Source organism: Pseudopodoces humilis, chromosome 18 (assembly GCF_049639895.1).
Source record: "Pseudopodoces humilis isolate 2021_Gansu_Grassland_sample_001 chromosome 18, ASM4963989v1, whole genome shotgun sequence".
Classification (NCBI taxonomy): domain Eukaryota; kingdom Metazoa; phylum Chordata; class Aves; order Passeriformes; family Paridae; genus Pseudopodoces; species Pseudopodoces humilis.
In genome coordinates this window covers 747,405-768,751 of record NC_142217.1, presented here as the reverse complement: position 1 = coordinate 768,751, position 21,347 = coordinate 747,405, and the positions used below count along the sequence as shown (strand labels likewise).

Sequence of the window (21,347 nt, the reverse complement as noted above, 5' to 3'; positions counted from 1 at the left end):
TTTCATTGTTCCTCTTCTACCCAAAGAAAACATGATGGGCTACCAGGAATTGTTGGGGACTACAAGCCTGGCTGAAGGTGGAGAAAGAATCTGCAGAGCCTGCAGCCAGCAGTGGAGAGCTCATCATTCCAACAGCCCCATGGACATCTTGAAAGTGATCTGGAACATGAAGATGGGCTGACAGAAGGAGTTTGTTTCTGTGTTCAGTTGAGATGATTCTCAACATCTCTTGCAGTGGTAGAAATCAAGAGCACAATCAGTTGATGATAAGCACCAGAACATGATAAGCTGGACCTCTCAGTGGATGAGAGAAAGAATGTGAAAAGGAGAAATGCAGGGAATGACTTGGTGAACTTTGTGTGTAAGAAGGGTCATTTTTTCCTAATAATTCCCAATTCATTCCCTTTGCTTTTGTCCTTTCAACAAGGCCAATTGCATCTCAGATTCCCCAGGAAATGAGAACCCTGAGCTTGTGGAGCTGCCTGAAAGGTGCCCTGTTCCTTTTTCTTCTGCTGCTCAGAAGAAACAATGAAGTGAGTTGGGAAGTTCTGTTTTTCTCCTGTTCCTGGTGGATTTTTTCATTTTATTTGCCACTGCAAAGGCAATTTCTGTGATGGCCTCTGTCAGTTGATTCTATTTCAGCAGCAGCAGCAACAGGGCTGTGTTTGAGCACTGCAAATGTGACCTGTGTGGCTTTAATTCCCCTTGACTTAGTGCTCAGGGAGTTGGGAGTATTTTGATCTCCACTGATCATGATGCCTGAAACAAAAATCCTGAGTTCCCTGTGACAAAAGCACAGTGGGTAGCACTAATTGAAAGAGGCAATTGCAGCTGTACTGCTAAAATTCAAGTGGCAAGCAGAAGAGGGGCAAGAGCAGCTGGGATCTACAACTGCCGAGACAGATGTAGATGAAATAATTTTGTGGAAGTTTTCTGCAATTTTGTGGGATTTTTCTGGAATTTTGTGGGATTTTGAGAAAATTTAAATAATTCTGTGGGATTTTTCTGGAATTTTGTGGGATTTTGAGAAAATTTAAATAATTCTGTGGGATTTTTCTGGAACTTTGTGGGATTTTTGTGGAATTTAGTGGAAGTTTGAGGCGATTATGTGGGATGTTTCTTGAATTTGGTGGGGTTTTGAGAAGATTTAGGGAATTTTGTGGGATTTTTCTGCAATTTTGTGGGATTTTTCTTAGATTTTGTGGAAATTTTTGGAGATTTTGAGAGGCATTTTTGGAATTAGTTGGGGTTTTGAGAAAATTTAGGCAATTTTGGGAAATTTTTCTGCAATTTTGTGGGATATTGAGGAGATTTTGTGAAATGTTTCTGCAATTTTGAGGGGTTTTGAGGAGACAAGAATTTGGTGAGGGATTTTTCTTGAATTTTGTGGGATTTTATGGAGATTTTGTGCGATTTCGCTGGAATTTTCTGGAATTTTGAGAAAAGTGAAAGAATTGCGTGGGATTTTTCTGCAATTTTGTGGGATTTTTCTTGAATTTTGTAGGATATTGAGATTTTGTGAGTGTTTTGTGGAATTTTGAGGGATTTTGAGGAGACATGAAGAATTTTGAGGTATTTTCTTAGATTTTGTGGAAATTTGTGGAGATTTTGTGGGATGTTTCTGGAATTTGTTGGGGTTTTGAGAACATTTATGGAATTGTGTGGAAGTTTTCTGCAATTTGGTGGGATTCTTCTTGAATTTTGTAAGATTTTGAGGAGACATGAAGGATTTTGAGGTATTTTCTTAGGATTTGTGGAAATTTGTGGTGATTTGGTGGGATGTTTCTGGAATTTTTGGGGATTTTTTTGTACTGTTGTGGAATTTTCTGGTATTTTGTGGGATTTTGAGGAGACTTGAAGAATTTTGTGGGATTTTTCTTAGCTTCTTTGGAATTTTGTGGAGATTTGGCCACCGTTAGGGGTGTGTGTCTCCCTTTTCCCCAGCAATTTCCCTCTATCTTCCCATTCCCGACATTTCTCCTCTCCATCTCTTCCAGCTCCATGCCATGTTGACAGGAGCTCAGAAAGAGCAGGAAAACAGAAACCAGCTCCACAGTGAATTCCTGGAAGAAAAATTCATCGAAGGTCGGGAGGCTGCTGTGGCTCCTTCCTGAAAATTGTGGGTGTTGGGAACACGGCACAGGATGTCCCAGGACTTAGAGCTGGACACTGAACCCTCCTGGATCTCCTTGGCACCCGTCCCAGGCCGGGATGGTCCTGGATATCCTCCTGGATCTGCCCCAGGAAGGTCCCTGCTCCCTGGGACAGGTAGAGGACAAGGAATGAAGGTCAGGAGAAGAGTACAGAGATGCTTCTTGCCACTGCAGCAAGAAATCTGGTGCAGTGAAAGCTCAGCTGGAGATGAAGGTGGCCAAAAATGTGAGGCACAATAAAAATTGAGTTGTTAAATACATGAATAAAAAAAAATAATATAGAAATTACATTGTCCCCTTCCAGGATGTGGATGGTCACCTGACAAACACGGACAGAGACACAGTGCAGGTTTTCTAATGCATTTATTGTCTCTGTCTTCAACACTCATTCCTCCCTTCCCAGAGGAAAACACACATTGTACCAAGGGACACTGCAAAGTCCTTGAAGAGGGCAAGCCCTGCTCAGCAGAAACCAAACCACCCCAGACTGAACCACAGCATTCCCATCTTGAATCCAAACCCAGCACGTGCCAGCTATTGGGAAGAGAGGAACCCTATGGCAGTCAAAACCAGAGCAGTGGGAGAAGCATGAGCGCTCTTTGGAATATCTGGATTTATTTAGAATGGAGGCTCTGCAGAAGTTGGTGAGCTGCTAAGAAAAAACTCTTGCAGTCCTCGCCAGCCATTTCAGGAGAGCTCCCCAGAGACAGAGGAACTTCTCCTCCCTTTGTCTCTGGGGGATCTTCTCCGGCACAGAGTAGTGGTTGTTTGAAGTTGGTGCCATCACCAGGACCTGTTCCTATGGTCTGTTTCCATGGCAACCATCACAGCCCCTGTGGCTATAGCCCCATGCCAGGGGTGGTTGCCATGGACACCAGCTCAGGCCTGGAGCCAGAGTCCATTGCCATGGCAACCATTTGCAGTCCCATCCCCAGGCTCATGGGATCACAGAGCCACAGAATTGGCTGAGTTGGGAGGGACCCATGGGGATCCTCCAGTCCAACTGCTGGCCCTGCACAGGACACCCCAACAATCCCAGCCTGGGCCTGGCAGCGCTGGCCAAACGCTGCTGGAGCTCAGCCAGCCCTGGAGCTGGGAGCCTTCCCTGGGGAGCCTGTTCAGTGCCCCAGCAGCCTCGGGGGAAAAACCTTTTCCTCACATCCAGCCTAAACCTGCCCACCTCAGCTCCAGCCGCTCCCTCCACTCCTGTCCCTGGGCACCAGAGGGAAGAGGTTCCCACAGTCCCCAGCCAGGGACCCGCTCCCAAGGCTGCTGCCATGGCAACCAGGCCTGGCACCAGCTGGGATGCTCGGTTTCCACGGACTGGGCTTCAGGAATGGGAGTCCCCAATTTCCTGCTCCCGCTGAAACCACGCTGCCGCTCGCTTCCCCCCTACCTCCCATGGAAAGCAGAAAAGGCAAAGATCCCAGGCTGGGATAAGAACAATTTATTGAGAATAGCAACAGGATAAGGAACAACCAGACACAGAAATAATTTTGGTAACAGAAGGGATGAGACAAACCATTCACAGGGAAAACTAAAATGCCACAGACTGGCTCTTCCTGGACACGCATTTCCTCCTGCCTGGAAAGGACACCCTTCTCCTCTGGTGAGAGAGAGGGAGTCCTTTTCCTGCCCCTGGCAATGACCTGAGATGGGATTGAATATAATGGGCCATGATCAGACTGTCACATTTTTTGATCCCCCATCATGTCATTGCCACGGGCAGGAAAAGGTACAGGTGTCTTCCCAGCATGGATCCCAGGGAACATGGATCACCAGGTCTCTTCCCAGAGTTGGTCCTCCAAGGGGGAGATGCAGCTGGAGCAGTGCACAAAGCTCTTCCTGCACTTTGGGACATTTGCAGAGCTTTCCTTACCAGTGCTTCCGTTGGTGTTTGGTCAAGTTAGAGCTCTGGGTGAAGCTCTTTCCACACTGGGGACACTTGTAGGGCCTCTCCCCAGTGTGGATGCGTTTGTGGGTAATGAGGTGAGAGCTGTGGCTGAAGCTCTTCCCACATTCCCCACACTCGTAGGGCCTCTCCCCAGTGTGGATGCGCCGGTGGGTGATGAGGTGGGAGTTTCGATTGAAGCCCTCCCCACAGTCAGGGCAGCGGAAGGGCCTCTCATCCGTGTGAATCCGCTGGTGCTGGACGAGATTGGAGCTGCTCCGAAACCTCTTCCCACACTGGAGACACTCGTAGGGCCTCTCCCCAGTGTGGATCATCTGATGGCAGATCAGGGTTTTCCTCTGGCTGAAGCTCTTCCCACACTCCAAGCACTTGTAGCGCTTCTCCCCATCCTGAAGCTGCTCATGGACCACCAGCTCAGAGCCCCGGCTGGATCTCCGGCCGCCTTCCCGGCACAGGGTGGGTCTTTCCTCCTCAGAGCACCCTGGGATGGGTTTGGAGCCCCTCCTCCTGCGGGATCTCTGGGGATTTTCCTCCCTGTTGGATTCCTGCACTGTGGAGCTGCTCAAAACGGCCTCTTCCATGAGGTTCTGCCGAGGGGATTTGTCCTCCCTGGTCTCCATCCTCAGCTCCTTGTCTGGGGGAGGAAGGACAAGGAGAGGATGGGATTTGCCTCCATGCCAGAGGGAAGGGGAAGGAGATCCCCCCCAGTGCGTCCCCGGCAGGACGGCATCGGCAGCGGGGTTGTCCTGCATTCGGGGACCAGGCTGGGCTGGGAGATGGAGCAGGAGAGAGGGGGAAAGGGGCACTGACTTCCTCCTCACCTGCCTGGGTGTCCCGGGGCATCTTCCTCTTTCTCGTAGCATTCTCCTCCATCTGGCCAAGATCTGGGATTGGGAACTCCTGGTTTGAGAGAAAACAGGGGATGAGCATATTGAGTTTGTAGGTCCATCTGTTCAGATCCCTCTCTTTAGAAGTCACCTGGGCATCTGAGATGTCTTGGTTTGAAAGGAAAGGTGTTTGCTTAGGAAGACAGAAACCTACACTGAAATATATAAAAATGTAAGCAACCACCCCCTCCGAATTCTTATAATCTTGAAATCAAAGTGCTCTCAAATAAAGATATAGGAATAGGAATAATAATTCCTTTCTTAATAAATTAAAATGAAGATGCAGCAGTAAAAAAAAACCAAAACAAACAAAAAAAACCCAACTCACTGAGACAGTCAGATACAACCTGACACCCTGTTGGTCAGGGTGCTGGCAGCAGTCTGATTAATTGGTGGCTGCAGTCCTCCTAGAGTGACAGATGTGGTTCTGTTGAAGCAATGATCCTGTAGAAGATTGTAGCTTACCTCGGATGTTCCCGTGCTGTAGATGATTCTGGTCTCTCCCCTGGGAATCCAGTGGAGAAAGACTGCCTGTGGTGTTCCGATTCCCAGATTATATCCAGTCAGGAATGCTTGGCTCCTCCCCCTGGGTGGAGCATCTCACAATGGGATGATGTCATTTTATTAGTCCTGCAGTGAGACTCAATGGCCCATTAACAGAAGATATCCCCCTGGAGGAAGGATGGGTGGTGGAAGAGATAAAGAGCACTGCCCCACCTGGTTTTAACAGCTGGCCCATTAACAGAAGATATCCCCCAGTTATGAGGGATGGCTCATGAAAGAGATAAAGAAAACTGCCCCAGCACGTTTTAACAGATGTTGACAGAATACATCGGGTTACATCTTGCATTGCAAACTAAGCCATGGAGTCCATAAAAAACCACTAAAACCCAGATTCAGCCCTGAAAATGCCTCCCAGGAGTTCCCCATATCTGGTCTCTCCCCGTTGGTGTTCAGGGTTTCCCCCCTGTCCCAACTGCTGGGGGTCACACTGGTACTGTGGGTCCCCTGTCTACTCGGTCCCTGACCTCTTCAGGCTGCTGGGAGTGCCAGGAATCTGAAAAGTTCCCCCAATTTCCATCTCCCCACTTAGGGATGCTGGGGGTTTTTGGGGTCCCAGGGTCCCTGCTCCCCTTATTCCCTTCTTGGGGCTGCGGGTAGTCCATGGAGACCCCCCTGCCCCTCTCCAGGCTGTTGAGGGTCTCACAAATCCTGGTGCTCCCCTCTCTGGGCTCCCTGATTTGGGGTGCTCGGGGACATAGGGCTCTGTTCCTCCAGGCTGCCTCTGCCAGCAGCTGCCACTGGGAACCTCAAATGTCTCCCAAAGGGCATTTTCCACTCAGATTTGAAGTTCTTCATTCTTCAAGCATCACCCCCAAAAACCCAACCCAGGAATCCCCCAGGATATCTGGGCCGAGCTCCCCCTCCCTTGTCACCTGTGGGATAGGGGGGTGTTGATCCCATGGGTGGGGATGGCTGTGAATTCAGGGAGTAAATCCCAGCTCGACTGGGATATACTGGGCCTGAGATCATCCTGGAAAACAAGCACTTGACTGGGATTACTAGGAGTGTCTGGGAATTAACATGGACATGCTTAGGGCAGCTGGGATATACTGGGAGTGTCTGTGACCATACTGGGGATGACTGGGAACACACTGGGAAGAACGGGAACTGTGCTGGAGACAACTGGGAGTGACTGGGTCTGCACTGGGGGCAATTGGGCATGACTGGGACCATGCTGACAAGGTCTGGGATCATCTGGAGAGGGACTGCGACTATACTAGGAGCAGCTGGTTGCTACTGGGTTCACACTGGGAGGAACAGGGAGCAACTGGAACCATGCTGAGGGCAACTGGCATCCTACTGGGATCACCGTGGGAGCAGCTGGGCCATGCTAGGCAAGACTGGGACCATACTGGCAGCAACTGGGACTGCACTCAGGGTGACTGGGAATGGCTGGGAGCAACTGGGATCAGGCTGGAAGCACCTGAGGAGTGACTAGGAGCAACTGGGATAGACTGGGGGAGACTGAAACCACAGTGCAGGTAAATGGGAGCAACTGGAAGCACACTGGATAATTCTGGGAGCAGCTGTGCCCATGCTGGGGTCATACTGGGATCATAGTGGAACAAACTGGTATCATACTGGGAGTGACTGCAAAGGTCCTGGCTGTGACTGGAACCGTGCAGGAGGTGACTGGGAGCAACTGGGCCCATCCTGGGAGTGACAGGGAGTCACTCTGGCCATGACTGGAATCATGCTGGGAGGATCTGGGAGTTTCTGGAACCATACTGGGGGTGACTGGGTGCAACAGCTCATACTGGGAGTGACTGCAATTGTAGTGGGAGTGACTGGGATCATCCTGGAAGTGTTTTTCTGTAGATCTTATGTGTTTCTGGTCTCCTTTTCTTCTCCTTCCTATCCTATGTACCTGGAACATTTTTGGATATCTTAATGTTACCCAAAATCTTAAGGGTTAACACTTTTTAGGTTAAATGAGCTAAATTTGCAAAGTTAATGCTATGGTAAGAGTTTTATGTTCAGTTGGATGTTGTATTAAACCCTTTGCCATAGTTCCTTGATTGTCTATATTTTAACAGTTAAATTTTGTGTCATTTTGACCTCTTAGCTCAGTTGGTCAGAGCATGGTGCCAGCATCACCAAGGTTGTGGGTTCAATCTTTGAGGGGCCATTCACTTAAGAGCTGGACTTGATGATCCTTGTGGGTCCCTTCCTACCTAGAATATTCTTTACATCTGTCCATCTTGAGAAAATCTGGTTGGTGTTTCTCCTGTGCACCAAACTCAAGCACAGGAACCTTTGGTTACCACCAGCATTGAAGTGTTCTAGGGGGTTACAGCCCTGCCGGCTCACAGTGACCTCTTGTTTCCATGAGACCCCACAGTGTCCCACTGGTCCCTTGGTTCCATGGGCCCAAGAGTGCCACAATGATCCCCTTGGTTCCACAACTTCCCATGGTGTTGCACTGGCCTCTTTGTTCCATAAGGATCTGGAGTGTCACACGGGTTTATGGCATTTGTCCTTGCTGCCCCTCACATCCCACTGCCCCACAAAGAGCCCCGAGCCACCCGTGAGGGACAGGCCCTGCTGTGCCAGGCCTGGGCTCAGGGCTTGGCCTTTCTGCTTCCTCCAACCCAGCCAGGGCTGGCTCAGCATTGCAGTTCCCTGCTCAGAGCCTTTGGCTCCTGGCAATCCTGGCCTCCAGGATCTGCTCTCACCAGTCCCTGGGGAGCCTTTGGCAGTCCCTGCCCTCAGTGGGGTTGATTGAAGCTCCAAGGGACTTGGAGTTTTGCTTCTGACTCCTTGAGCAGCTTCTTCATCCTGAAGGAGGGACAAAGGAGGATCAGAGAAAGGAGAAGGAAGCACGATGTCAAGCACTCCCTGAATTCACAGCCCCCCCACCTGTGGGATCATCACCCCCATCCCACAGGTGACTGGGGAGGGGGAGCTCAGCCCAGACATCCTGAGGGGTTGTGTTTTTTTGGGGAAATGTTTGGAGAATGAAGAACTCCAAACCTGAGTGCAAAATGCCCCTTGGGGGGATACTGGGAGGTCCCAGCATCCCTAAGTGAGGAGATGGAACTGGGGGAAGTTTTCAGATTCCTGGCACTCCCAGCAAGCTGAAGAGGTCAGGGACCGAGCAGACAGGGGACCCCCAGTACAAGCAGGACCCCCAGCAGCTGGGACAGGGAGGAACCCCTGAACACCAAAGGGGAGAGACCTGAGATGGGGAACTCCTGGGAGGCATTTTCAGAACTGAATCTTGGTGTTTGGGAGGTTTTTATGGACCCCATGTCCTCGGTTGCAATGCAAGATGTAATCAAAAGTATGTATTCTATCACCATCTGTTAAAACCTGCTGGGGCAGTTTTCATAATCTCCTCCATGAGCCATCCCTCATAACTGGGGGATGTCTCCTGTTAATGGGCCAGCTGTTAAAACCAGGTGGGGCAGTGCTCTTTATCTCTTCCACCACCCATCCTTCCTCCAGGGGGATATCTTCTGTTAATGGGCCATTGAGTCTCACTGCAGGACTGATAAAATGACATCATCCCATTGTGAGATGCTCCACCCAGGGGGAGGAGCCACGCATTCCTGACTGGATATAATCTGGGAATCGGAACACCACAGGCAGTCTTTCTCCACTGGATTCCCAGGGGAGAAACCAGACACTTCTACAGCACCGGAACATCCGAGGTAAGCTACAATCTTCTATGGGATCATTGCTTCAACAAAACCACATCTGTCACTCCAGGAGGAGTGCAGCCACCATTTAATCAGACTGCTACCAACACCCTGACCAACAGGGTGTAAGGTTCAGACTCTGTTGGTGGGTTGTTTTTTTGTTGTTGGTTTTTTTTTTATTGTACTGCTGCATTTTCATTTTCCTTCTTTAAGAACTTATTTTCCTTTTCCCATATCGTTACCTGCGAGCACTTTGATATCAAGATTATAATAATTCAGAGGGGATGGGATGCTTACATTTTTAATCATTTCAGTGGAGATTTCTGCCTTCCTTAGCAAACTCCTTTCAAACCAAGACACCTCCGATGCCCAGGTGACTTCTAGAGATGGGCTTGGTAAGAGGGACTTTCAAACTCATTGTGCTCATTCCTTGTTTTCTCTCAAACCAGGAGTTACGAATCCCAAACGTTGGCCAGATGGAGAAGCAGGCTGTGAGGAAGAGGAAGATGCCCCAGGACACCCAGGCAGGTGAGGAGGAAGTCAGTGCCCCTTTCCCCCTCTCTCCTGCTCCATCTCCCAGCCCAGCATGGCCCCTGGCTGCAGGACAACCCCGCTGCCGATGCCATCCTGCCGGGGACGCACTGGGGGGGGATCTCCTTCCCCTTCCCTCTGGCATGGAGGCAAATCCCATCCTCTCCTTGTCCTTCCTCCCGCAGACAAGGAGCTGAGGATGGAGACCAGGGAGGACAAATCCCCTCGGCAGAACCTCATGGAAGAGGCCGTTTTGAGCAGCTCCACAGTGCAGGAATCCAATGGGGAGGAAAATCCCGAGATCCCGCAGGAGGAGGGGCTCCAAACCCATCCCAGGGTGCTCTGAGGAGGAAAGACCCACCCTGTGCCAGGACGGCGGCCGGAGATCCAGCCAGGGCTCTGAGCTGGTGGTCCATGAGCAGCTTCAGGATAGGGAGAAGCGCTACAAGTGCTTGGAGTGTGGGAAGAGCTTCAGGCACAGCAACAGCCTGGTCTGCCACCAGATGATCCACACTGGGGAATGGGCCTACGAGTGTGGGGAATGTGGGAAGGGCTTCAGCTGCAGCTCCCGACTCATCATCCACCAGCGCATCCACACTGGGGAGAGGCCCTACGAGTGTGCACAGTGTGGGAAGAGCTTCACCCGGAGCTCTAACTTGACCAGACACCAACGGAAGCACCAGTAAGGGAAGCCCTGCGAGTGGTCCAAGTGCAGGAAGAGCTTTCTCCACAGCTCCAGCTTCATCCCCCCTTGGAAGACTGACGTTGGGCAGAGACCTGGTGATCCATGTTCCCTGGGATCCATGCTGGGAAGACACCTGTACCTTTTCCTGTCCGTGGTAATGACACGATGTGGGATTGAAGAACATGAGAGTCTGGCCATGGTCCTATCATTATATTCAATCGCATCTCAGGTCATTGCCAGGGGCAGGAAAAGGACTCCCTCTCTCTCACCAGAGGAGAAGGGTGTCCTTTCCAGGCAGGAGGAAATACAGGGCCAGGAAGAGTCAGTCATTTGCGTTATAGTTTTCCCTGTGAATAGATTATGTTATCCCTTCTGTTATCCAAATTGTTTCTATTCCAGTTTGTTCCTTATCTTGTATCTGTTCTCAATAAATTGTTCTTATCCCAGCACCGGATCTTTGCCTTTTCTGCTTTTCATGGGAGGCGGGAGGGAAGCGAGCGGTGGCACCGTTTTAGCAGGAGCAGGGAATTGAGGAATGCCATTCCTGAAGCCCAGCCCGTGGAAACCGAGCATCCCAGCTGGTGCCTGGCCTGGTTTGCATGGCAGCAGCCTTGGCAGCGGGTCCCTGGCTGGGGGCTGCGGGAACCTCTTCCCTCTGGTGCCCAGGGACAGGAGTGGAGGGAGCGGCTGGAGCTGAGGTGGGCAGGTTTAGGCTGGATGTGAGGAAAAGGTTTTTCCCCCGAGGCTGCTGGGGCACTGAACAGGCTCCCCAGGGAAGGCTCCCAGCTCCAGGACTCTGGCTTCAGGCCAGAGCTGGTGTCCATGGCAACCATCCCGGGCATGGGGTCTCCATGAGCATCTGGATTCAATCCCAGATCGAGTTTGTCAGAGGTTTATGTGTAAATATTGGACAGGTGGAACTGAACTGTAATCCAGTTTGTCCCACAGGATTAACAATGGAATATCAGATATATTTATATAAATACAACTGTGACTGATTCTGGACATGATTAGATAGATTCATTTACACCACAGAGTAAATAAAGAAAAAGTGTTATTTACTCCACAGTATAGGAGCTATAACAATTATTAGACTACAGTGCACTAGGAAGCAATTTTGAAGTAAACAGGGCCTTGCTGGAGTTGTTTGAGCCCATTCTAGGCACAGCCTCCTGCTCCAGCAGGAACTGCCTTTCCTGTGCCATGGCCAAGGCAGATCCCGCTGCAGGAAAAGCCCCAGGCCAGCCCCAACCCAGGGAAGGGCTCAGGCACAAGTGCAGAGTGCCGTGCTGGGAGCTGTGCCAGGGACAGCCTGAGGCACCAAAGGCACCTTGGCAGCAGCAGCTGCTCCCAGGGCATGGCCAGAAGGCTCCCTTGGCACCCCAGCCTGGTGGCCAGCGCTGCAGAGCTGCTGCTTCAGGGCTCATTTCTGGCTGGGCTCTGAAAAGCCACTGCTGCTCCAGGAGCCTGACTGGGAAGCAATTGGCCCCAGCACCTTGGGGACAAGATAATAATGAAACAAATCTCCATCCCAGCAGAGACAAGGCAGGGGCAGAGGAAAGGGGAGAGCCAGGCCCAGGGGACATGGCTGCAGTGGTGATGGCTCTGAGGTCAGTGCCACTGCAGCAGCCTGGCTGGCCCTCAGCAGACATTCTGGCCAGGAGGGTTGTGAGGGCACCCAGCACATGAGAGAACCCACACAACAGCAATTCCATCCTTGGGGAGGGGCTTTCACTGTGTCAGGTTGCACAGAGCTCCTGCTCTTGGATCATTCCTGGGATGGGGCATCAACTTGTCTGGAAAAGCAGTTGCAGTTTTGTACCACTCTCATAAAATACCTGATTAAAATATTTCCTCCTTCTAACAAATACAAATTAACTCTTGCTCACTTTAAAGATATTGATCCTTGTCAATGCAAGATTTGGGAGAAAATAACTTTGACCAGTGTTTCCATCTTTACAGACCATGGAGAGGACCCAAAAATCTCCCAGGATGGGGTTTGAAGGCCTCATCACATAAGCAGCAGGTAGAGGCTGAAGGCTCTGGGCTTAGCAGCTTTAAAGCCCCGCCAGAGGCAACTTGTGCAGCCCTTTGGCCATGGCTGCTGGCCCTGGGCCTGAGGCCAGCAGGGGACAAGTGACCCTGGCAGCCCTGGGGCCTCATTGCCTCCTTGTCCCTGCACAGCAGCCTGGCAGGGGCCGCCCCATGGTGCTGCCCTTGGCATTGCACATCCCCACATGCCAGTGCCCCGGGAAGAGCCCTGAGCAATGAGGGAGGGACAGCATCTGCCTTGCCAGGGGCTGGGGCTCAGCCCTTGGCCCTTGGCATTCCTGAAACACATCCAGCTTTGCTCAGCACCACAGACACCTTTCCCTTGCTTGTCCCCAGCTGGCATCAGGGCCTCCAGTCTTCTGCTCTTCCTGGAACCTGGGGACGCTTTCTCACTCCTGTCTCTCATTTCAACTACAAGAAACTTCAGTGTTTCCATCTGACTTGGAGCTCTTGAGGAGTTTCTGGAGCACACTCTGAGGGACTGAGTGTGATGCCAAGAGCCCCAAAGGCCCGAGAGGGTGATGAAAGTGCTGGTGCTGTGTCTGTGCTGCTGAGCTGGGCCGGGCTCCTGGCCCAGAGGCAGCTCCTGGCAAGGGCAGCGCTGCAGAGAGACAGCTCTGGCCAGGAGCAGCTCCTGAGCACAGCCCAGCAGGGCTGGGGCCCTGCCAGGGCAGCTCAGGGACACGAGCAGGCCCAGACAGAGCTGCCAGGGGCTCAGCACTGGCAGGGGCTGTGGGATGTGCCAGAGGGGGCTGTGTCACAGCAGCACCTCTGTGGCTGTGTCCTGGAGCCCCAGAGCAGCTGTGATGTCAGAAAGGGGCTGTGTGACAGCTCCGAGTGGGTTGTGTGAGGTCACAGATGGGGCTGTGACATCACAGAGTTTGTTGTGTGACGTCACTGAGCAGCTATGGCATCACAGAGGGGACTGTGTGACATCAGAAAGCAGGGTGTGATGTCACAGTGTGGCTGTATGACATCACAGTGTGGTTTGGGTGATATCACTGATGGGGTTATGACTTCACAGAGAGGACTGTGACACCAGAGGTTAGATGTACAACATCACAGAGAGCGTTGTGACATTACTGAGCAGACTGTGACACCACATGGTTGTGATATGAAATCCTAGAGTGGGCAGTGACATCATAGAAGAGCCATGTGACATCTCAGGACAGGTTGTATGACATCACAGTGCCAACTGTGACATCACAGAGTAAACTATGACATCAAATGTTGCAGTGTGACATCACAGAACGCCGTGTGACATCACAAGGTGGTTTTGTGGCATATAGGAAGAGATGTGACATCACAGAAAGGTGGTGTGACATCCTGGGGCAGGTTGTGCGACACCACTGAGTGGGCTGTGATATCCCAGGTGACTGTGTGACACCTCAGGGGGCTCTGTGAGGTCACTGGGGAGGTGAGAAGTCCAGAGAAGTCCAACACTGCCCTTGGAGCAGCCTGTCTGCACAGAAACACTTCCAGGGCTCTCTGCATTTCCCTTCCCTCACTCTTGCCTCACTCACACACCTCCTAACAACACACTTGGTGCTTTCAGCTGCAAGGAGTTCAAAGCTTGTCTGTCCTTCAGCAGCTGCTCTAATTCTGCCTTCAGCCAACTCTGGGGTTGTGTTTCTTGTAGAACTCCCTGTGTGTCTGAAACATTCCTTGTGTGGTTCTGCCTTGGGGAAGGGGAACCTCCTTGGTGGCACCTTGGGCTTGGCACACACTTGAGGAGGGTGTCTGTTTTCCATGGGGAAACTCAGCAGTTTTAGATTGCTAAAATCAAAGAAGGAAAACCCCTCTTTGCCTGAGTGCAGCCAGTTCTGTGAGCAAAGCAGGTCCCAGGAGAGTGAGGAGAGACAGGATGGAGCTGGGGAATGTGGAGCAAGGTTGTCCCCACTGGGTCAGACCTCAAGGCACAGCTTCTCTGACCTGGCCAGACCTCCTTAGGAGAGACACTGGATCAATATCCATCACTGAATGCTGCAATCCCCTCTGCTCTAAAGAAAACAGGAGTAAATGACACCTTTAAAATAGGAACACATATTTCTTAGAAGCTCTTTGAACTATTTCTCCATAACTATTGTAGGAATGCAGTTCTTTCCTAAGAACTGCACCAGACCAGAGGGAAATCGAGGCACAGCCATGGATTGTTAGGATTAGTTTGATCCTAATGAGCCCTGTGGCGCATTTGGAGCTGAGCCCTGGAACCTCAGGGCCTTGAGAGGAGATTGCACAAACCTTTCCAGGAGTCCAAGTCAGAGGAAACACCCAAAGCATCTCCAGGTATTAATGGGTGCCACTGAGGTCCATCCCCAACACAGGCTCCTCATGGACTCCTTGGAGGAGAGAACTGGAGGCCAGGATTGCACAAAAACCTCCCAGAGACTCAGTGTGGGAAGGAAAATCCAAAGTAGCTGAAAAAGCCCCGAGTATCTCAAAGTATTAATGAGCCCCACTGAGTGTCAATGCAAAGCTCCCAAGGGACTCGTTAAAGCAGATAATTGGGGCCATGATTGCACAAACTTCTCAGAGACTCAGTGTGGAAAGGAAAAAGGAAAGTGCCTTAAGAACCTGAAGTACCTTGAAGCATTAATGAGCCCCACTGAGTGTTGTTACTGACAAAGCCTCTCAAGGGACTAATTACAGCAAGTAATTGGAGGCCAGGATTGCACAAACCTGTCAGAGACTCCAAAGCAAAAGCCAAAGTGCTTTGGAAAAGCTGCAGTCCCTGGGAGCATGAAGGAGCCCCCCAGGGCCATTCCTGAGCAAGGCTCCCCAGGGACTCCTTCCAGCAGATCCCTGAGGCCACTGGCATGTGGGCTAGGGGGGATGCTGAGGGCAGGCCAAGGGGGTGACAGTGGCCAGCCTTGCTGGGGCTGTGCCAGGAGGCCCCAGGGCCTCAGGACAAGGTATCTCCTCACAGCCCTTGCTGGCACAGCATTGGCTGCTGTGGCCCAGGGCACCAAGCCTTGGCTTCTCTTTGTCCCCAGCTGTCATCAGTGCCTCCAGTTCTCTGCTCTGCCTGGGGCCTGGGGACACTTTCTCAGTCACGTCCCTCAGTGGGACCCATTAAAAGTGAAAGAAACTTTGGAGTTCCATTCTGACTTGGAGTTCTTGAGAGCTTTCTTCCCCTCCCTCTCAGGGACTGATGTTCAGGGCCTCAGCACAAAGCCCCAAGAGGCTCATTAAAGTCCTGCTGCTGTGTCTGTGCTGCTGAGCTGGGCTGGGCTCCTGGCACAGAGGCAGCTCCTGGAAACCAAGAAGAGCTTCAAAAGCACATTTCTCTTGCTGAGCAGCTCTTCTGCCAGCCCAGCAGGGCTGGGGCACTGCCTGCAGCCACCCTGGGCACAGCCCAGAGGCACAGAGAGCTTCAATCAGTCAGGGCTGGGAAGGTGCTGAGAAGTGCCTGGGGCAGAATCACTGCCAGCCCTTGACACAGGAAGCCTCTGGCTGCAGGACAATGCAGCTGCAGCTCCTGGAGGCATCTCCTCAAGCTGGAACATCCCAGTGCCTACAGATTCTGTGAGTACAACTCTGAGTATTTCTGGTGGAGGGGAGGTGAATGCTCATGAAGCTCTGACATGCTGAGGGTTTCTGATCAGTCATAGAATATTTCCAAGGATTTTGATAAAAATGAGGACATTTCCTAAGACTTGGTATTCAGTTTCTGAATATTGGTGAATGGCAGGGAGGACAGGGGGATAAATATTAAAGGTATTATGAATTTTGCCTGAGACATCCAAACTGTTACATTTAGTGACCAGAGGTTCACAGGAGATAGCTAATGTGCTTTCAGCAATTCTGTCCATGGACTGCAACCCAGTAAAACAGAGAGCAAGGCAAGTCAGGGGCTGCATAAAAGGGAAGATCCTGGTTTTTTAATCTAATGCTCTGGGTTGCCTGGATGGATAATTGTACTTAGATATTCATCTCTCATTCATTTCTCTATTCAACCTCTGATGACAGGTTGAAATAAATAAAAAAAATGAAATTCTCAGATCTTAACTGTAACTTTTCTTATTCTTTTTCTTCTCTGTCTTCTTCTATACTTCTTTTGTATTTTTCTTTCTCCTCCTGGATTTCTCAGTGTTGTCTGAGCTGAGCTCCTTTTGGATCCTCCCTCACAGGGAGTCCCGCTTATCTCTGTTCTCTGGTTTGATGAAAACTCCCGAGCTCATTAGAATCTTGTTTCTCATGTCTATTGGAAGGTCATTACGAAACTTGGCAGGTCTCTGCAGACTGGCTGCACAAGTTTGAATCACTGCAATCTGGTACATTTCTTTCTTCTGATGGTACAGAATGGCCTTGTGGCTCACTTTGTGTTTGAAAGCACAAAATAGCCTCAAAATACTTTTATCTTTATACTTACTTTTACCCAATTAACAATAAACACGTGTATTATTTTTCTTAATGACCTAATGACCCATCATCTGTATGCTGCACTGTGGCATTTTCTATCCAATCACCTGCTATTACCCAAAAACCTCTAGAGGAAGAACATGAAGAAGAAAGAAAAAGGACAAGAGAAAACACCCTAAATCCTCCATCTTGTCTTCTGTTCTCTAAACTAACTTTTTCACCCAGTGACTTAAGAAAACTCTCTAATCTACACACTTACACATTTATCTTTTTCTATCTCACTTTAACAGTTGTTTTCACCATGAAAACATGGCTATGAAATTCAGTGTTTTTCTGGATCTTAGAGTTAAGTATCAGAAAGAAGGGCACACATTCTGTATGCCAGACTCCAACACTTAACCAGGCAGTGACAGAAATCAGCACAGGGTCCCTCACAGGCAGCATCAGTGTCACTTTTCCAGCCTCCTCGGGGTTGCTCTGACATTGCCATCAGAGCCTGCAGAGCCAGAGCTTCCCCTGGGCAGTGCCCTGAGCTGGGAGTGATAGTAAAAGGCCTTAAAATCTTAGAAAATTCAGGGACTTAGAAAGAAAGTTAGGTTTGGAACGCCCTGGGAAAAGTAGGCCCTGAGAAATGTTAGGCCTTGTGCTTGCTAAAGATCAGGTGAAACTGCACCTGTGTAGTCAGTAAATGATAAATGATACAATTGTTAGATGTGATTAGATATAATTATTGTTTAAAGAACATGAGGAACAATGTTAGGGGGCTGGGGGGGATCACGAGAAATGCATGCTTGGGTAAAAACAATGTTTACAATAGAATAATGTAAGTTTAATAGTTAATATATAAGTTATATATCGATAGAGTATAAAAACATGTTCAACTCAAAACCGAATTGGGTCAGATTTGGGTTTGTGTACCCCTGACACCCAGAGCTCTTAATGAAGCACCTTCATATAATCATTCCGTGATTACGTGTGTTCCTGAACTCTAACATTTTGGCGACCCCAGATGAGACCTTGTGAGTGCTGCTGAGCGAGCTCGTGACCCGATCACTCTCCAGCCAGCACCGAGGGATTCTCAGGGACCCCATCAGCCGCGACCATCTCTGCTGCTCACAACATCCTTAGGAGAGGAAGGTAAGGTGCTTTACTTTGGTTTGGGTGCCTGCCAGTAAGACACAGTGAAAGCTGCGCATGGTTGGGCTAAGGGAATTCCCGTTGGTATTGCCTAGGCGCCGTCCGTCAGACGACTGCAAAAGCGTTGCAGGTTCAGCATTTGTGGTGTATTGTAGTTATACTATGGAGAAGCTTAAAGGGATTTTGGGCAGCAATGCTCCCATACCAGGTACTTCTCCTTTGGGGTGTTTATTAACACATTGGAAACAAGGTAACTTTGGGGAGGAATTACATAAGACTAAGTTAATTTCAGTGAGATCTCCCCACAGAAAAAGACCCCAGCGACCCCATCTCGTCTGTTGGTAGCTATAATCCCCTCTTCTCTCTTTCTTTGCTTTGTTTTCTTTATCTCTCCCTCTCTCTCCCTCTCCTCTATTGCATAACCCTTGTTGGCACTAAAATAAAGGTACATTATTATTGTGATTTAAACTGAAATCCCTTGTGTCCTTTTTGCACTCTGAGATCAATTGAACTTCTCATGACTCACACTCACATTAGCGAATTGTGACATTTAAACTGGAGTCACAGACAGGATTTCTGACAGACAGAAGGAGCTGCAGGTTTGTTGTGCAGTCTGTATTGGGGGAAGGACGTCTCGCTCCCGCCGCACCCAGCCCGACACTCCCAAAAGAGTGAGCGGTGTCTAGAAAGCAAGGGGGGGTGACTCGGATTTCCTGCAAACTGCACACGCCGAGGTGAAAAGCACCCCACACTCACTTGAGGGCTCTGTCTGCAGAATTTCACAAAAGATCTCTTAGTGCAAAAGGGCAGGACTGTTTTTGTTGTTGTTGTGTGTATGGATTTTGAGTGCTTGGTGTAGCAAAGAGACAACCAGAATTTTAAACTGAAGGAGTGCCTCCCAAGCAGATTTGGTCTTTTTACCCATACAGGGAAGCAAAAAGTTGTGTGTGTGTGTGTATAATTTAAGTTTATACCTCCCTGTAGTGGTTTTCTCTTTGTAAAAATGGCTGAAAACAGCAGTGCAGAAGTTAAAGCTGCATTTTATGCATGTTATGCTCTGTTAGCAAAACACAATACCAGACCTTCTCCAGGAGGGGAGACATTGGTGCTTAATAATTGGTTTAATTTGGAAAATGTGATTGATAGAGTATGTTCTTTACAACATGAAACAGAATTTAAACTGGGCAAAAATAAAACTATACTCTATACTATAAAGCTATAAACTATACTCAGTTTTGGGAGCTTGTCTTACAGCAGCTATAGAAACTCGCTTCAAGTGAAGAAGTGAGGAAAGAACTACAACAGACTCCCTCCAAAACCTAGTTAAAATTTTGCAAAAATAATTGGATGAAGAAAGGAGTAAGATCAATCTGTTGTGAGTAGCCCTCCATAAAAATTAAAAAAATGCTGACTTGCTAAAAGAGCAAGAGAGAGGGAAACCCCTCTCATTAATCAAATTTATCCTCTAAAGGAGCTAACTTGGATAAAATTGTGGGGAACACTGGTGTCCAAGTTTGAAACCTCTAATTAAAACAGAATATAATTTTATCAATGATAAGGATCTTGATCCGTATATAACCACTAGAAATAAAAAAGAGAAAAAAAAATAAGAAAAAAGGGAGTACGGGCGTCTCCCTCATGAGTCAGAGACAGAATACGTATTCCGAGTGCCTCACACTGGAGGTGATCAAATTCGATTGAGGGAACGGGAATCCAGTGGGTACTGGGGACATGAAGTCTTCTTAACAGCAGGAAACAGACGTAACCCATGGTCCCTAACTCAGCACACAGCTTATTGGGCAGAGGGGCTTAACCCCTTGGAAATGGGGGACCCTATAGCTATAGTTTGTACCCCCAACCAACTACTGGAAAACATTCACAGTGCTGCCTGCTTGCAAATGATACACAAAAGAAAATTAATTGCTGGTTATGAATCACCAATGTTGTTACCTGTGAAAACTGAAATTATGACCTCTTTAATTCAAGGCCTTACAGAATCACTTAAGCCTACAACAATTTTTCTTCAAAAAACCCCTAGCAGCTATAACCCCTGTGGAGAGACTAGACAGATTTCTTGGGAGCCTGACCGATTGACCTGGTTCCGCTGATCCTGGGTTTACTTCCTTCACTGCCCCCTCTCAGCTGAAAAGTTCACAATTGCTTTATCCTACGAGAAACCATAAAATTCGGACTTGGAGAATAGTTGCAAAAGAGCTAATTAATTACAGTAAAAATTACGGATCTGTAAAAATCCCAGAAGAAAAAATCAGAGAAGGCAAAGGGTGTTAGATACATTGGTTCTCTTAACGAAAACCCAGAAAAGAGAAAACAAATCTCTAACCGCCAGTATTGGTGGTCACTAGAGATAAAGAAAGGGGTCCCCAGAAATATAATGGATGGCTTATCACTTAAAAGTTGAGTAAAGTAGTTTCTAATTGGCACTGTCCCAAGTTCATTGTATTGAATGCCCCACTGTATAACCCAGCACAGCTCCACAGGCTCTGGGCTGTGAGCCAAAGCAGTCTTCTTCTCAGCTTCTGGAACTGGAGCCCAAACAGCCTCAGAATCAGGGAAACTGGTAACTCTGCCTCTCATGGGTGAGCAGAGAGGTGGAAGTTAGTTGTATTTAAAATGCTCACTAGAAATAACAAAACTGGAGACATACTGATTACAGCAATAGTGGGTCCTAAACGTGCACTTATTACTTCTGTAGTTAGCACTAGAGCCCAAATTTCTGTGTTGACCAATACAGACTAGAACAGGATTTGAGAGCAATAAATGGAATAACTAAAGATATTTACCCAGTGGAAGCTAATCCTTTCACGTTGCTGACATCCGTGAAAGAGAAATATAGATGGTTTACTGTAATTGATTCAAAAGATGCCTTTTTCTGCATACCCCTTGACAAAGAAAGTAGGAAACTGCCTTTTAGTAGGAAAATCCAGAAAACGGAAGGAAAACTCAGCTCACCTGAACACGACTCCCACAAGGATACAAGAACAGTCCAACCCTATTTGGAAGCCAGCTGGCGAAGGAGCTGGAGATTTGGACTGAGAATGGGCAAGTACCAAGAGAACAATACCTGCTGTTACAGTATGTTGATGATATACTGACAGCTACAGAAGAGAAAACAACCTGCATAAAGGTAACAATTGAAATTTTAAATCAACTGGGAATGGGAGGATATAAAGTGTCTAAAGAGAAGGCACAAATTGCCCAACAGACTGTGATTTACCTGGGATGTGAAATCTCAGAAGGGCAATGTAAGCTGAGTGCTAATCATATTCAAGCTATTTGTGCCATTCCAGAACCCCAGAACCTACATGAGCTACAAGTTTTCCTTGGGATGACAGATTGGTACCACCTGTGGATCATGGACTGTGGACTAACTGCAAAGCCCCTGCATGAAGCCCAGAAGACGCA

At 49.0% G+C, this 21,347-nt stretch overlaps 1 protein-coding gene across 1 annotated transcript in view; it reads right to left on the bottom strand.

Moving 5' to 3' along the window:
• LOC102111241 (uncharacterized) overlaps positions 1-21,347 on the bottom strand; it is a 194,726-nt gene that overhangs the window by 136,277 nt on the left and 37,102 nt on the right. Inside the window, exon 5 of the mRNA XM_088063870.1 lies at positions 4,050-4,532. Within this exon, the coding sequence (XP_087919996.1) occupies positions 4,050-4,532 (483 nt within the window). The remainder of the gene's footprint in view (positions 1-4,049; positions 4,533-21,347) is intronic.